At 40.7% G+C, this 17,457-nt stretch overlaps 1 protein-coding gene across 2 annotated transcripts in view; it reads left to right on the plus strand.

The window, feature by feature from the left end:
- KLHL8 (kelch like family member 8) overlaps positions 1-17,457 on the plus strand; it is a 122,316-nt gene that overhangs the window by 60,753 nt on the left and 44,106 nt on the right. For both annotated transcript variants that reach the window (XM_073599891.1, XM_073599900.1), the window contains one exon: positions 4,313-4,499. In XM_073599891.1, the coding sequence (XP_073455992.1) occupies positions 4,313-4,499 (187 nt within the window). The remainder of the gene's footprint in view (positions 1-4,312; positions 4,500-17,457) is intronic.

Raw genomic sequence — 17,457 nt, forward strand, 5'->3', positions numbered from 1 at the left:
CGGGGAAAGGCAATAAACACGCCTACTCCCATGAGAGGAGAGACAGGAAGTGCCACAATAAAGTGCAATAGAAAGGTAATTACAGCGATTAAAAAAAATTTTTGTGCGGCATTTGAACATCTATGCAATTAACTGAAGGGGGTAAGATTAAGTTAAAAATTTGAGTGGAACCCCGCTTTAAAGAGGCCTTAGATGTTTCTTAGGAGAAGATGTCATGGCAGACTGCAAGCTCTTCTTAAATTTAGATTGAGCCTGTCCCATTAAAAATGCTTGGTACAGCTCGAGTTTCCTCCTTATTAACATACAAAACAGAAGGTAAGCTTTTTAAATCTTCAACCCTTGGCTGGGACCGACAGTAGTCAAATCTAGTTTCTCATTGATCGAGATCTGCCAGCACACATGGTTAATTATGGCTCACACAGCTCCCCCCCCCCCCCCCCCACCCACCCTTTCCCATAGACAAAACATCAAGTACTATCTTTCAGTACTGGGGTTACCAGAAAAGGGCATTTTGGGCCTCTTGCACACTTGAGGCATTTTTTATACTGATCACAGGTAAATTAAGTTCTATTAGAACACAATGCCCACAGCTGCATCAGATCAGTAATATAGCAATGAGTACAAAAGAAAACGTTTTCTTTATGTTTGTGCAGTAATTTTAGATGGATAGATATATATATTAATGTATGTGTATGTGTGTATATTTATATTTATATATATATATATATATATATATATATATATATATATATATATTTAAACATATTTGGGACAGAAAGTATCCAGACCCCCTTAATTTTTTTTTCACTTTTTGTTATATTGCAGCCATTTGCTAAAATCATTTAAGTTCATTTTTTTTCCTCATTAATGTACACACAGCACCCCATATTGACAGAAAAAACACACATACACACACACACACACACTGGCAAGTAGAAGAGAATGAAGTATTTTATACAAAAGCATGTTTATACCCCTATGCGTGTGCAAATGCAAGGTCTTTGTGGAACATTTTACTCAGAATCTTTCTGTCAACAGGGTCCTGATTGTAAAATATTACATGGATACCCAGGGCAAATGGTGAAAAATTTAACTAAACGCCTGCATGGACAACCTTATAATAGGTAGCTGCTGTTGTGAGAGAAACCAAAATTAACAGTCCTGCCACTATACAACATACATTGTAAAAAAATGTATAGCTACACAAAAAATTGTATTGGAATTCCCACCTCACTCACCAGATGGTTTTGACCTCCAAACCATGTAGTGCAAGGGCCTGCCTGATTGCATACAAATTGAAACGCTTAAGGTTTGACCTCGTATTATTGTATGGTTTTGGTAAATTTGAAGACAAAAATCTGCAGAAAATCTAATAGTGTGTATGGGGCCTTAGTCAGAATAAGCCTGTATATAAAGGACCAGAAATCTAAGTTTACTGCTGATCGTTCAGGTCTCGGTGTTCAGTGAGCAGAGAGGCGGTGACTATCGGCACTTGCTGGAGCGGCTGGCTAAGGCTTAGCCAGCTGCCAGTCTAGGCATCTGGGTGGATCCCGACCATTAAAGTCAGGATTTCTCCAGAGTCTGGGACGGCTGAGTGACGTAAGCTGACAGCAGGGTTTAGCCAGCTGTCGGTTGAATACAGGTCACAGAAGTGTACAAAGGTGCTCTCCTGTGATCCCCAGAGAAGTAGGACCAAAAGAACTTTTGGCCCCACTTCTTTTGAAGGTTTCCTCAATTGCTATGTCTGCATGCTCCAGCGTCATCAAATTGTGCATGTGTGTGATTAACTGCTTCTGGACTGGCTGCGTAAAATCACGTACCTGTACGTGACTTTGTGCACGAGGTGTTGGAGACGTGCCGCCGGAGCGCCGCTTCTGCTGTGATTGGACCGCCAATCCTTCACAGGAGACACGGAGCAGCGGTGTGCCTATGTAAACGAGGCACACCACTGATCTGTCAGTGAGGAAAAGATCTTCTTCTTTTTCACGTGATCTGTTTTCCTCCAGTGTAACACTCGCCCCCCAAGTTAGAGATCACCTCCCTAGGACACACTTAACCCCCCGATCGCACCCCTAGTGTTGACTCCTTCCCTGCCAAGGTCATTTTATACAAGGATCAGTGCCGTTTATTTATTTTATTTATTTATTTTTTAACCGCTTCCGGACCAGCCGCCGCAGTTTTACTGCGGCAGGTTGGCTCCCCTGCGCGAAACCACGTAACTATACATTGGCTCGTTGGCTCCGAATAGCAGGGTGCCGATGGTCGCGATGACCACCGGCCATGAGCGATCGTGAGCTGGAGACACAGAACAGGGACAAGTGTGTGTAAACACACACTTCCCTGTTCTGTCCTGCCTGGAGTGACAGATCGTGTGTTCCTATTAACTAGGAACCACGATCTGTCACTTCCTGTAGTTAGTCCCTCCCCTTTCAGTTAGAATCACCTCCCAGGTAACACAGTTAACCCCATTCACTGCCCCCTAGTGTTAACCCCTTCACTGCCATTGACATTTTTACAGTAATCAATGCATTTTTAATCGCACTGATCGCTGTATTAATGCCAATGGTTCCAAAAATGTGTCAAAATTGTTCCATGTGTCCGCCATAATGTCGCAGGTATGATAAATCGCAGATCGCCGCCATTACTATTAAAAAAATAATAATAAAAATGCTATAAATCTATCCCCTATTTTGTAGACACGATAACTTTTGCACAAACCAATCAAACGCTTATTGGGATTTTTTTTTTTACCAAAAATATGTAGCAGGATACATATTGACCTAAACTGATGAAGAAAATTGACTTTTGATTATTTTTTTTATTGGGAATGTTTTAGAAAGTAAGGAATATTTTTTTTTATTCAAAATTGCTGCCCCTTCTTTTTGTTTGTTTTATAGCGCAAAAAATAAACAATGCAGAGGTGATCAAATGCCACCAAAAGAAAGCTCTATTTTTATGGGGGAAAAAAAATTCAGGCAAACCAACCCAATGCCGTAACACAAAAAATGGCCTGGTCAGGAAGCTGGTAAAACCTAGTGGGGCTGAAGTGGGTTAAAGCTGCCAGTTTCAGGGAGATCCGAACAAGACTAGAGCTTTTGTTGAGAAGGTGACCATCAAAATCTCACTACAGAGGTGCAAGCAACCTTGTATTTTCTCCAAGTTTTGGCTTTAGGTATGCTGTATTTTTTGCTCCATAGGACACACTCCCCCCCCCCCCCAAAAAAAAAAATGGGGGGGGGGGAAATGTCTGTGCGTCTAAAGCGAATATTGACCAGGCCTACTCCCCCACCCACCCCGTTGCCACCGCTCACTCTGTAGACACCAGACACCACCGACTCGGGCCTCCCTCACTCACTCCAGCTAACCAGAAGCTGGCCTTGCACAGGCAATGCCACGTTGCCTCCAATTGCGTCGCTGCTAGCCCAACGCGGGTTGACGTGAGAGTCCGCTGTCACCAATCGCAGCCATCCCCATGTCATTTCTGGGGGCACCCTCCTCCCGGGCTGCTGCAAGCCAATGGGGGCAGAGGGAGGCGGGGCCAATGCCAGAATGAGTGGGATGGGTGGTGAGACGGAGAAGTAGCTGCCTGGGTGTCAATCAAAATAACGTGGGGGGACGAGAGCGTCAAGCGGCGTGTGTGTGTTTATAATGCTGAAAGTTTTTTGCTCAAGTTTTTATGTTGAGACCATGCTAGGTGCTTGGATAGATGAATAGAGACACGGCTAACTACACTGCTTCTCACCTTCTTTTCTTACCATTTCAATATGTTTGCTTGTATTAGTAGTGGTGTGTGCATACTGTGCTATATATCTATAGGAACATGGGAGACATCCTGCTATAGATCTACACTGTGTGGCCTTATAAGGTCCAATTACTCGTTCATCAGATTATTCTCACATAAACACTGGTGTATCTTTATTTAATATAGGAATATAAACCACTGGTTAACGTACATTTTATTTACCAGGCTTCTATATGGGTCAGAATATTTTTTTCTTGTTTTCCTCCTCTAAAAACTAGGTGCGTCTTATGGAGCAAAAATACAATACTTTATCAAGTGAGTTCCTATAAATGGGTAATGCTGCACTGTGCATATGTACAGATGTAAAGGCACAGCGGGATCCCTGTGTTGTTAGACTACAGGAAGAAGGCACGTGCAAATGCTTGCTAATATGTAAGATACATACATACATATTGGTTGGTTCAGGTGTTAGGTTTTTGCAATCGTATGGTTAGAAATTACACAATGTAGTAAACCCTGGACATCTGTGTGCAAATTTTTATTCATTTTTTTTTTTTTTTTTTTTTCCAGGTTCGATTGCCATTGTTGCCTATTGAATTTTTGATGTCTGTTGTTGCCAAAGAGCAGATAATAAGAAAGGACTTGAAATGCAGAGATTTGCTGGATGAAGCGAGGAATTATCACCTGCACCTAAGCAGCCGGGCTGTCCCTGATTTCGAATTTACAATCCGCACTACACCAAGGAAACAGACTGCCGGTAAGAGGAATTTGTTTGGTATGCTTACGTTTCCTCAGGTTAATGCATGACATTTTTCTTGAAGTGATATTAAAGGCAGGTTGTTGTTTTATTAAAAACAAACAAAAATCATGTCATACTTGCCTGCTCTGTGCAGTGGTTTTGCACAAAGCAGCCCCGATCCGCCTCTTGGGTCCCCTGCCAGTTCTCCTGGCTCCTGCCAAGGGCCACCATAGCAAGCAGCTTGCTATGGGGGCACCCGAGCAGGCTTTCTCTTGAGCCTCTGCTCTGTGTCCATTCACACATAGAGCTTGACCTGCCCCTCCTTGGCTCACTGGCTGTGATTGACAGTAATGGTAGCCAATGAAGAGGAAGAGATCTGGGAGAGCTATTGCTCTCGTGCACATTGCTGGATTGAGATGGGGCTCGGGTAAGTATTAGGGGCGGCTGCTGCACACAGAAGTTTTTACCTTCATGCATAGAGTGCATGAAAGTAAAAAAAAAAAAACCTTTGAGCTTTTACAACCCTTTTTAGGTTGCCTCTACATTTTCATTCTGCAAATTGCTTAATTGTATTGCCATTCTTTTTATCCTTCTTTAAGCTTCACTCCAGTGACTTTGCTTAGTCTAAGATTGTCATCAGTCTGCTGCAGACAGGTGGAAATTTTAATTTCAACATAGTGACTGTAGCAAATCAAAAGATACAAGGCTGCATTAGGGAGCTAATCTGTGTCAGACATTTTGTAAACAGTCAGGAACAGCACAGTTACCAGAATATTACAAGACTTTGTAGGGACAAATCAAATCGATTCTAACAATAGTTGTCAACAATTTTCAGAATCGCTTAATCCGCCAGCCGATTAGTTGGCCTGCATACAGAATGCATTATTTGTTTACATATCGGGGAAATACAGTGCAGCACACGTACAGCTCAGTACATCATCTATACGTGTCAGAAAGTGCCTGAGAACTTGTGAATGTGTGAGGAGCAATGCTCCAAGGGACATGTAGTCCTGGGCAGAAAGTCCAAGTTTTTTTTTTAACCTTGCTATAGGGACACTCTATACCAGGGATATGCAATTGGCGGGTCTCCAGATGTTGCAAAAGTCTTGCTATGCCTCAAGTTACTTGTAGTTCTGCAACAGCTGGAGGTTCGCTAATTGCATATCCCTGCTCTATACTATACTTTGCAGCTTGCTATTGGGGCCTTTTGAAGGCAGGAGGAGCCAGAAGCGTCGGTGGGGGACCCCAGAAGAGAAGAATCAGGGCTGCTCTGTGTAAAACCATTACACAGAGCAGATGAGTATAACATGTTTGTTTAACCCTTTCATGACTAAGCCTATTTTTGACATATGGTGTTTACAAGTTAAATCCATATTTTTTGCTAGAAAATTACTTAGAGCCCCCAAAACATAATAAATATATATATATAATATTTTTTTTTTTTAGCAGAGAATCTAGAGAATAAAATGGCGATTGTTGAAATATTTTATATCACACAGTATTTGGGCAGCGGTGTTTTAAACGCATCTTTTTGGGAAAAGGGACACTTTCATGAATTTTAAAAAAAAAACAAACAGTAAAGTTAGCACAATTTTTTTTGTATAATGTTAAAGATGATGTTACGCCGAGTAAATGGATACCAAACATGTCACGCTTTGATTGCAGGCACTCGTGGAAAGGCGACAAACTATGGTACCTAAAAATCTCCATATGCGAAGCTTTAAATTTTTTTTACTCTTACCAGGTTAGAGTTACAGAGGAGGTCTAGTGCTAGAATTATTGCTCTCGCTCTGACAATCACGGCGATACCTCACGTGTGATTTGAACACCGTTTACATATGCGGGCGCGACTTCCGTATGCGTTTTCTTTGCTGCGCGAGCTCGCGGGGACGGGGGCACTTTAAATTTTTTTTTTTTCTTATTTATTTTATTTATTTTTATATTTATAAATTTGTGTTTAAAAAAAAAAAAAAATTTGATCACTTTTATTGCTGTCACAAGGAATGTAAACATCCCTTGTAACAGTAATAGGTGGTGACAGGTACTCTTTATGGAGGGATCGGGGGTCCCAAAGACCCCCGATCGCTCCTTTGCACTTCAAAGTATTCAGATCGCCATTTTCGGCGATTCTGAATACTGTATATTATTTTAAAACTGGTGCCATTGGCAGACGAGTAAACGGGAAGTGACGTCATGACGTCACTTCCGCGTTTGCAATTAGGAGGCTGGAACAAAGCCGCTCACGGCTTCGTTCCAGACTGTCACTAGCCGCCAGAGGCGGCGGATTGGTCATCGGGTTTCCCAGTGGATCCACCGGGAGGCCTGGTAAGAGCGGCGGGAGGGGGGGGACACGTCCCCTCCCGCTCCTTCCGGGATAACAGCTGAGCGGCTTTTAGCCGCATCGGTTGTTATCTCTGGATAGCAGATCGCCGGCTCTAAAAAAAAAAAAAAAAAAAACAGTACCGGGATGATGCCTGCAGCTGCAGGCATCATCCCGGTATAACCCCTGAAAGCTGAGTACGCACGTCTGCATACGCTCGGTGGGAAGGGGTTAAAAAAAAAAAAAAAAAAAAAATCACTTTAAAGACTCTGCAGGGAAGATCAGCATCTGAACCCAGAGAATGCGGAGGCAGATAGACTGGAGGTAATATAATGCATTACAATTACATTTAAAGTAACCTTTTACCAGCCTCGTTTTGAGATTTTGATGTTTACAAGTTTAAAACATTTTTTTTTTGCTAGAAAATTACTTTGAACCCCCAAACATTATATATTGTTCTTTTTCTAACACCCTAGAGAATAAAATGGCGGTCATTGCAGTACTTTTGCTTATGCGCAGCGGTCTTACAAGCGCACTTTTTTTTTTTTTTTTTTTTTTTAAATTCACTTTTTTGAATAAAAAAATAAGACAACAGTAAAGTTAGCCCAATTTTTTTTACATTGTGAAAGATAATGTTACGCCAAGTAAACTGATACCCAACATGTCACGCTTCAAAATTGCGCCCACTCGTGGAATGGCGTCAAACTTTTACCCTCAAATCTCCATAGGCGACGTTTAAAAAAAATTCTACAGGTTGCATGTTTTGAGTTAAAGAGGAGGTCTAGGGCTAGAATTATTGCTCTCGCTCTAACGATTGTGGCGATACCTCACTTGTGTGGTTTGACCACCGTATTCATATGCGGGCACTACTCATGTATGCCTTCACTTCTGCGCTCGCGCGAGCTCGTCGGGACAGGGCTTTTAAAACTTTTTTTTCTTCTTTATTTTACTTGATTTTATTTTTACACTGTTTAAAAAAAAAAAGTGCCACTTTTATTCCTATTACAAGGAATGTAAAAAAGCATGACAGAACCTCTTAAATATGAGATCTGGGGTCAAAAAGACCTGAGATCTCATATACACTAAAATGCAATTAAAAAAAAAAAAAATGTCATTTAAAAAAATAAATAAATAAATTGGCCCTTTAAGAGCTATGGGCGGAAGTGACGTCGCTTCCGCCCTGCAGTGTCATTGAGACGGGTGGGGGCCATCTTCCCCTCGCTCGTCTCCATGCACAGCCCTGAGAAGGATGCGATCGCCTCCGCCGCTGCCAACGGCTCCAGTAAGCGGCACGGATTACGGCAGGAGGGGGGGCCCCCTCTCCCGCCACCGATAAAAGTGACCTCGCGGTGAATCCGCTGCAGAGACCACTTTTATCTTGTAGCCGATCGCCGGCCGAACGCGGGGATACCGGGGTTATGGCAGCTAGCTGCTGCCATAACAATATCCGTCCCCAAAGTAGGGACATACATCGGCGGTCGGCAAGTGGGTAAAATGGTTATATCCATGAAAAAGTCTCAGCTTTCAGTAATTTTTACTTTAATGTAAAATATTTATATCTCCCTTCCACCCTTCATATAGCTTCATGTCTGACTCCTAGTTATAATGCCCATATATCTTACTTCTGGGTGTTTTTATTATATATAAAATTATTACTTCTTTCACTGTTTCACAGTATAAATGGAACCCTTATAGTAGCGATTATCTGCTCTTTTTGTACTATAAAGGGCTCATTTTAGTTTTTTTTTTTTTTTTTTTTTAACCCCATGATGACAGGTGATTTAAAAAAAAAAAAAAAAGAAAAAAAAAACATACTGCTGCTACTAAACGTTTTAGGCCTGGTTCACACTTATGCTTTTTTTTGGTGCTTTTGCAGAAACACAGTACAGATCATTTAACCGCTTCCCGACCGCCTCACACAGCTATACTGCGGCAGAAGGGCACGTACAGGCAGATTAACGTACCTGTACGTTGCCCTTCAACGGGCGCTCGTGCGCCGCTGGGAGCTCCGTGATTGCGGGTCCCGCAGACTCTATGTCCGCGGGCATACCCGCGATCGTCTCACGGTGAGGAAAAACGGGGGGATGCTAATGTAAACAAGCATCTCCCAGTTCTCCTGACACTGTCTCTAATCACCGCTCCCTGTAATCGGGAGCGGTGATCAGTGACATGTCACACACAGCCCCTCCCCCCCACAGTTAGAATCACTCCCTAGAACACACTTAACCTCTACAGCACCACCTAGTGGTTAACCCCTTCACTGCCAGTGACATTTTTACAGTAATCAATGCAATCTTTTAGCATTGATCGCTGTATTAATGCCAATGGCTCCAAAAATGTGTCAAAATTGTCCGATGTGTTCGCCATAATGTCGCCGTTATGATAAAAATTGCTAAATGACACCATTACTAGTAAAAAAAAAAAAGATTATCAATAAAAATGCAATAAAACTATTCCCTGTTTTGTAGACGCTAGAACTTTTGCGCAAACCAATCAAATGCTTATTGCAATTTTTTTTTTACCAAAAATTTTACCAAAGAATACGTATCGGCCTAAACTTAAGAAAAAAAAATGTTGTTTTATATATTTTTTGGGGATATTTATTATAGCAAAAAGTAAAAAATTTTTTTTTCAAAATTGACGCAATTTTTTTGTTTATAGCGCAAAAAATAAAAAACGCAGAGGTGATCAAATACCACCAAAGAAAGCTCTATTTGTGTGAAAAAAAGGACGTCAATTTTGTGTGGGAGCCACGTCGCACGACCGTGCAATTGTCAGTTAAAGCGACGCAGTGCCGAATTGCAAAAAGTGATCTGGTCAGGAAGGGGGTAAATTCTTCCGGGCTGAAGTGGTTAGCATGGTTTCCTATGGGACACGTTCACATTTATTCTTTTTTCAGCCAATGCGTATTTGGAAAGGGCCAAGGCCTTTATTAAACGCAAAATGGTACTTTTTTGGTTCAATAGACTTGAAATGGAGAAGCTGCAAAAAAGCATGTTGTGCGTTTTTTGCATTGATTTGCGTTTTTTAATCTGCCCAACAACAAATTTGCCCAAAAAAAAAGCACAGTAGAAACGGATCAAAAGCAAACTGCATAGGTGTGAACCAAGCCTTGTGCTGGCCATACACTTATCGATTTTCAGACGAGAATATTCATACAAAAAATCTTTGTACATTCGCTGAATGAATGTAGTTTGAAAATGTGACTTGCTTTTAACATTCAGTTTAAAAATGAATGTAATTTCTGAATGAAAACCACTTACACTATCTGAAAATTCCTTTGACCAAGAAGTTTTCTATTCTGCTCCTTCGAATTTTCCCATGACTGTGGTCGAAAACTAACGTTGATTTTGACTGCATTTGGTTATTTATATTTACCACTGCATATAGATATTTAAGAATAAATTGGCTTTTTTTTTTTTTTTTTTGTACTTTACATACCTAAATTATACACCACACTTTTAAGGTTATTATCCAATTTAATTGATTAGTCGAAACAATCGGCCAACTAATCGATTATGAAAATAATCGTTCGTTGCAGCCCTGAGACTTTGTAATCTTGTACACACTGCTAGTTTTGTTTTTTTGTTTTTTTTCCGTTCAACCCAGCGGGTGGAATGAAAAAAAAAAAAACTGACTTCTTACAACGAAGGTGATGTACTAACAATCTGAAGTTAGTACAGCAATCTTCCGCTGCTCTGCTGTGTTCTAACGGGGACGGCCATCCCACAAGAACACTCCCGGTCAGCAGACATTTTTCGGTCATGTCCCTGCCACAGAAGCCAGCCCAGCTGCAGTACATACGGGCCGAATGTTAGCCGGTTTCTATTGTTGCCTCCTGACATTCGACCCGTGTGTACAGAACTTTACTGTACACATTACTTAACTTGCATGAACTTATCATGAAGACTATATCTTTTGCTAGCTCCACTTTTGTTTAGATGTAAGATTAATTCCTTGAAAAGACCTCTTTAATTTTGTCTGCACAGTGGAGGACAGGCACTTTTTTCATATCTGGTCAGCATAGATGTGTGTGTGTGTGTTTTTTGTTTTGTTTTTGTTTTTTTGCTACAACTATTGTCAAATTATATAATTAAAATGTGATCTATCCTAGATCTTTTGGTACTGTTTGCATAAGTGAATTTGAAGGATATCTATGGTCACCGCATACATTTTCATTTTATAACTTCATATGGTAATAACAATACAAGCAATGGGTATATTTGACATCCCAGTACAAGCTGACTTGTAGAATCTTTCATGTTACAAGTGCTGCCTGAGCCCAGGCCATCCCTTTCCATTACTTCCTGAATTTCCTGCATGCGTTGCACCTTCGTCTCTGCTGATTACTTTAAATTTCCCAGGACTACATATTACGTGGTACCTTGCTGCCTGCTTGTACTGACTCTTCCTTCTTGAAAACCCTCCTCTTAGCACCTCTAATTCAGAAGGCAGGCTCTGTGAAGTGTGTGACACAGCAGTGCTTACTCACAGGGAGCCTAGTGAATACATGTCACAGAATTCAAGGAAATGTGTGGTGATCTTCACAAGGTAAGTTTACAAACTTCAAGATCGCTCAGATTAATAGGTGTATGCTAGAAATGTTTGAAATCCAATGTTAAAATTACTGATTTTAAATTTTGACTCATAGATGCACTTAAAGCATCTCATGATCTCAATTAATAATCGATCAATATTCAATAAATATATCTGTTTCTAGAAGGTTCCAGTGTTTGAGTGAAAGTATCTAAAGAGCTTCAATAAGGCTAGATTTACTTGTGTTTTATTATTTTTTTAAGTGTGTTTGCTAAAGTGCAGGAATGCACAACCATCCATTTAAAATTATTTTATATGGCTCTCCTTCACATCTATGCAGTTTCCTGCAGTCTTCTTCTACATGGGGAAAAAAAGAAAGGGGGATGTGTTTTTGGGTACGTAGACTTCAATTGAAGCACATCAAAAATGCATGTACATGTGTTTTTGATGTGTTTTATAGCATGACAAGACGCCTCCTCCTAGCAACATCTACACTACCCAGGCTGCACAAACCAGGAAGTAATAAGGAGACAGTATGGTGAATACAGAGAAGAGTATCAGACTGGTGAGCGAGGCTATGTCATTCAAGGATTGTAGCAAACGTTAGATAGTGAATGGCAAGAGATTACAAGTCATTCATGCATTTAGTCATTTATGCAAATTAGGATGGTTATTTAACCAAACAGACAATAAATGTAAGTAACTTCCAGGCACATCTTTCTATATAAATGCTAATATATGCTTATAACACACTTGTATACAAACATTGTTGTTTGTATGCAGAAGTGTTTGCAACCTGAAGTCACAATGACACAAAAGCTTTTGTGCATCATTAAAATTGTCCACATGGCAAGGTCTGGGAGACAGGGAGTCTGATTACGGTAACGGTCCAGATGCAGAGAGCACAGAAATGCACCATCTCACTATATCTATCTATACATTTATTTATTTATTTTTAAACTGATATAATAAAATGCATAAATATAAAGTAAGGTTGTACAGAATCTCTGCAAACATCACAAGGAAGGCCACAAAGCATCACTCTTGAGAACAAGTCACAGAAAAAATATTCAGAAATGCCTTCGTTGGAATCTCATTTTATTAAAGTGGAACTTTAGGCCAGATCTAAAGATGAATAAAAGTGCAGCGCTAATATGAAATTTTAGAGTGAACTGAAATTGAATAGTGATTGTGAGATAATCAATATATGTGAAAAAACTGAGATAATAGAAACAATTTGTGTGATAGAACCCCTCAAGGGACATAACACTTGGCACATAAATCAACAATGCAAATGTATTGTGTACAAAAAAGTCAACGTGATATCCACAGAAAAGGAGATCTAACGTGAGTGAGTACAGGTCCATAAATGGACTGTCATGGCATCATTGTGACTTCAGAGAGAAAATATGTAAAGAGGTTGCAAGTAGATAGACCAATAGGTGGTGGACTATCTGGACTATCTACTTGCAACCTCCTTTTTAATATATTGTCTCTTTGAAGTCTCAATGATGCCAAGACAATCAATTTATGGACTTGGACTCATTCACATGTTTGATCACCTTTTCTGTGGATATCACGTTGACTTTTTTTGTACTCAATATGTTTGCATTGTTTATGTACTAAGTTTTATGTCCATTTAGGGGTTCTATCACACACATTGTTTCTATTATCTCAGTTTTTTCATATATATTGATTATCTCACAATCACTATTCAATTTTAGGTAACTCTAAAAGTGCATATTAGCACTGCACTTTTATTTATTTTTCGCTGTTTGCAATTGTTCTTTTGCTGTGCTGGCTGCTGTTCACCATCTAAAGAGACAGCACGGTATATTCTCTACGTTTTCTACCAGATCTAAAGATGGGCAAGCAGGCAGGAATTTTAAAGCAGAAGAGACCTGCTTTTATCTTGTCTGCATTTAAGTTGCTTAGTTGCCTGTCTGCCCCTGTACAGTGAGCTGTGAGCCATGCATGTGCAGCTTGCTGTACAAATTAGACAGCGGCCAACAATCGAGACCTATAAGCTACCCACCCAAAGTGGGAAGCTTTGGGACGCTGCATCTCTGGAGCTGAGGCAAGTATAGTTACGGTTTAACTAACATTTAGTACACAGAAAATAAATGTTTTTAAACCTTTAAAGTGGTTGTAAACCTCAGACATGAAATATGAACAAAGCACATCCCTCTATGGCGTTTGCTTGTCTTAAGAACACGAAGTGTCATGTCTGCTACTGCATTCCTCAGCTATCAGCATGAATCACTTCTGACACGTTTTCCTGACACCAAGGGGAAAAAAGATGACGGGGGGAGCACCAGCTGTTTGACAGTCTCAGCTCTGTTCCTGTGTGCTGTGTGAATGGGGGGGGGGGGGGAGAAACATAATGGAAGCCATTATAATTACGAACAAAGCGGTGCAGGGCACATGTTTCTTTAACTGCAGTGAGAGCATTCTGCATCTTTAAGTGGATGGGAGTGTGCAAAAGCATCATTTACTGGAAAGGATGCCAGATGCACACTCGACAACTCTTCTTGCTATGGTGAGGTGATAAACCATCACCCTCCTCTCTACATTCAGCCAGTAAAAAAAAAAGGGCTTTAGCATGTGCTCACCAGGGGCAAAGGTCTCATTCCCTACAAAGACCATGGTAGAGCAGGACCAATTGTTTCAGGTATTGGACTGTTCTCTGACAAACCCAGGCCATTTTCTTGCAGCAGCTGTCCAAATAAACAGTGTGAAAAATTATTAGAGTCAGAGCTGGTCAATGTAAGTGAAACAAGTTAGACATTTTTTATAATTAATAAAAGTAGCTGCCACCAGCTTCGGGCTTAATTATACATATATGTGTTCCCCATCAATTGCTCCCACACAATTTGGTTAAGTTTGCAGCACTCCCAGAAACCCGAAATTATCTTGGACTATTCTTCTGCCATTGGTTTCTTGAAAACTTATCTTTAAAGTGAATGTAAACCCGATTCATGAAATTTGAGCTGGGCACATAAATCTGCAGTGGTTTTTTTCCATCTATACCAGGCGCAAAGTCCTGTGGCTTTCTCCTGCTCAGTTTGTCTGTTATCAGCCTGATAACTTCAGGCAAGTTCTCAGAGACGGGAGCCTGAAGTTTGTGTCAAGAAGGGTGTCATAAATGAGCAGACAGCTAAACTATTCACAGGCAAGCTCTGCATGTGTGCCTTTGCTCCAATCAGCTGTCTCACCATGTATAGCAAGAATCCACACCCACAGGTGAATCAGGAAAAGCAAATTCTAAGAGGACGTGCACTTTCTAAACAGTATCTAAAGCTGAAGAGAGCAGATATACTTATAAAACTTGTGTAGGGAGATTTGTTTCATTTCTGTGTATCATCTGAGGCAGTTTACTTCACTGGGTATATGTGAGGGTTTACATCCACTTTAAGTATATTCCATATGACTGAGAAGGTGTTCTGGACAGCATAGCTCGCTGTTGATTTCCCCACCAGAAACTTGAAATGTAAACTAGCAAGAGAATGACTAGTTGCAAGGTACCTAGAATTTAAAAGGAAAATTATACATTTTAGATTTTGCAGTTAAATCGTTGAAAAGAAGGTGTAGCATCAAAGACTGCTACAAAAAGCACCTAAATGCAAGAAAAAGGGGGGTGGTTCAGCTGCTAGAGCATACTCGGCAACAAGAATTACAGGCAGGTAAAGTGACCAACTGTTGGAGGTGCTGACAGCAATGCAATCTAGCATGCAATCAAACCAGTGCAAAGAACAATTTTTTGCTAACCGCCTGGATTGGGACAGATGATGGCTGGAATTTTGCAGTACAAGTTTTTATCCCCCCTGACCAACATCTCGTGTGCACTTCCATGTTCACCTGTTCCTCTCCCCATTGCTGGGGCATATGGCACCCACCCAACCCAACCTATTTCATTTTCTCATCAACAGCCTTACTACTAGACCTCCACATTCCCACCCTCCTACACATATTCCACACACCATACTCAAACTGTTCACCCTTCCACTCTGCATCCCACCCCCACCCCCCATACTATCTACATTTGGGCCCCCTGTATCCCAGCACACCTATGCACCAGCAGCCTATACTAGAAGCACAACAACTTCCCATCCCACATTTATTACCAGGAATGGCCACATCCCATTTCCATCCATTAACACCAGTGCATCATATTCCACAGGAAGGACTGAAGAGCATGAGCCCTCCCAGGAGAAATACACCTATCAAAACCTATAATTAAGCCATTCTCCACCAGGGTTCCTCCTGAGATTACTAAAGGTTCCTTTTAGCTGTGGCTGATCCCATTGGTTTCCTGTATTGCTTGTTCCTTAGACAACGCCACTTGAGTAATTTGCATTGTTCCTTGGCCAATGCCACTTGAGTCGTGGCATTCGAGTGTTATATTTTTCTTTGTTACATTTTTTTTAAAAATGTTGGCATAATTTTGTGCCTTTTTGAAATTAAAAATGGCTGAAAAAAAAATGTACCAATGCTCAGAAAAGGCAAATAGACTGTGCGCTTTGCAAGTTTAATTGCACCAGAGCTGCTGATTGCATGTGAATACATTTGCATTTACTAAGCTCTTGAGCAACTGCACATACAAAGTGCACAGTAAATCTACTCCATTGTGATTTTATTAGCCTTTCAACCAGCAAAATCCTATTTCTGAAGAACATCTTCTGTAGCTCCAGCTTGCTGGAGAGTAAACCCAACAACTCGTCAAAACTGTGTGAAAAAGTATAGTGCTCAATGCAACACAAAATGTCACCTTGCATGTGTGCCTTGCTCATGCACTCACCTTTTAAAAGACCACCGTTTGTATTTGAAGAACTTTTCCTCATGTGCATGGAGGTTATTGTACATGGTTTCCTATTTGCAATCGCTCCTCTGTCTCTTCCTCTTCTATCAAGACTGTAGCAGTAACTGGATGCTGCAACAAAACATGCCATATCTGCCATGACAGGTCAAATCCCTTCCACGCACACCAAATTAAACAGGAAGCAGAAACCGTAAAATACATGCAAGACAACACAGCTTGCCATTGGCCAAAACCTCATGAATCATAATGGCGTATTTAAAAATGCATGTGAAAGCAAGCAAAAATGCATCAGCACCACATGCACAGGGGTATACCTAGCCTAAGACCAACAAGCTATCTAAGCAAGGGCTGTACCAAGTTATGGAGGAGTACCAGTCAAAACTAATTCATATCATTTTATATGCACGTTGGGGTTCGACGTTTGAAATCTTTTTGTAAGGTGGCTTTAAATTGCTTCACTCTGAATTTTTGGAAACTAAGCTTTACATTGTGTAATTCTCTATCTATATCTAGGTTATTATTATTATTATTATTATTGCTATTATTTTTTTCACCAGTGGTGTTTTAAAGAGCTTAAAGTGGGAGTAAACTCCCATCTCTGACTTTTACCTATAGGTAAGCCTATAATAAGGCTTATCTATAGTTACTGTAAATATCTCGTAAACATGCACAATATAGGAGATATTTACTGTACATGGATCCAGTGGCGTCACCACCGCATGCTCTCTGAAGGGACGGCCACCCAGGCTGCTCCTTCAGAGTCCAGCGCCGTGTGCGGCGGCTCCCGCATGCATGCACAGGAGTGACATCATCACAGTTCCAGGCACTCACAGCCCAGAACACAGCAGTAAGACTGGGTGAAGATGGAAGCCCTCTCAGCAGTGACAGCGTAGCGCTGGAGGGCTTCGTTTTCAGGTAAGTTTCACATAATGTGCTCGTATGCGATGCATATTATAGCTTTACCTTGCAGGTTGCAAAAAAAACACACACACAGTGGTTTACTACTGCTTTAACATGTTCAGGTTTAACTCCCGAGTCTAGAAACTTCAGAGCTATCCAACACTACAGAAAAAATGTTCTTGCCAATAGTAGAAACTGCTACCAGGAAAAGTGATTAGCTCAGTCGTTTTAGAAAACAGACTTTACTTGTTTTTGTTAAAAGCAGACTTTTTTTTTTTTTTTTTTTTTCTTTAGGATTGGTGTCGCCCTGACCTTCTAAGAGAATCAGTCTTTTCACTATGAAAAAACAATGCTTTACTAAGCTTTGAGAAGAAAAGGGATTCTTAAGTAGTTGCTAAATA

The sequence above is a fragment of the Aquarana catesbeiana genome, linkage group LG01 (genome assembly GCF_042186555.1).
Source record: "Aquarana catesbeiana isolate 2022-GZ linkage group LG01, ASM4218655v1, whole genome shotgun sequence".
Lineage (NCBI taxonomy): Eukaryota > Metazoa > Chordata > Amphibia > Anura > Ranidae > Aquarana > Aquarana catesbeiana.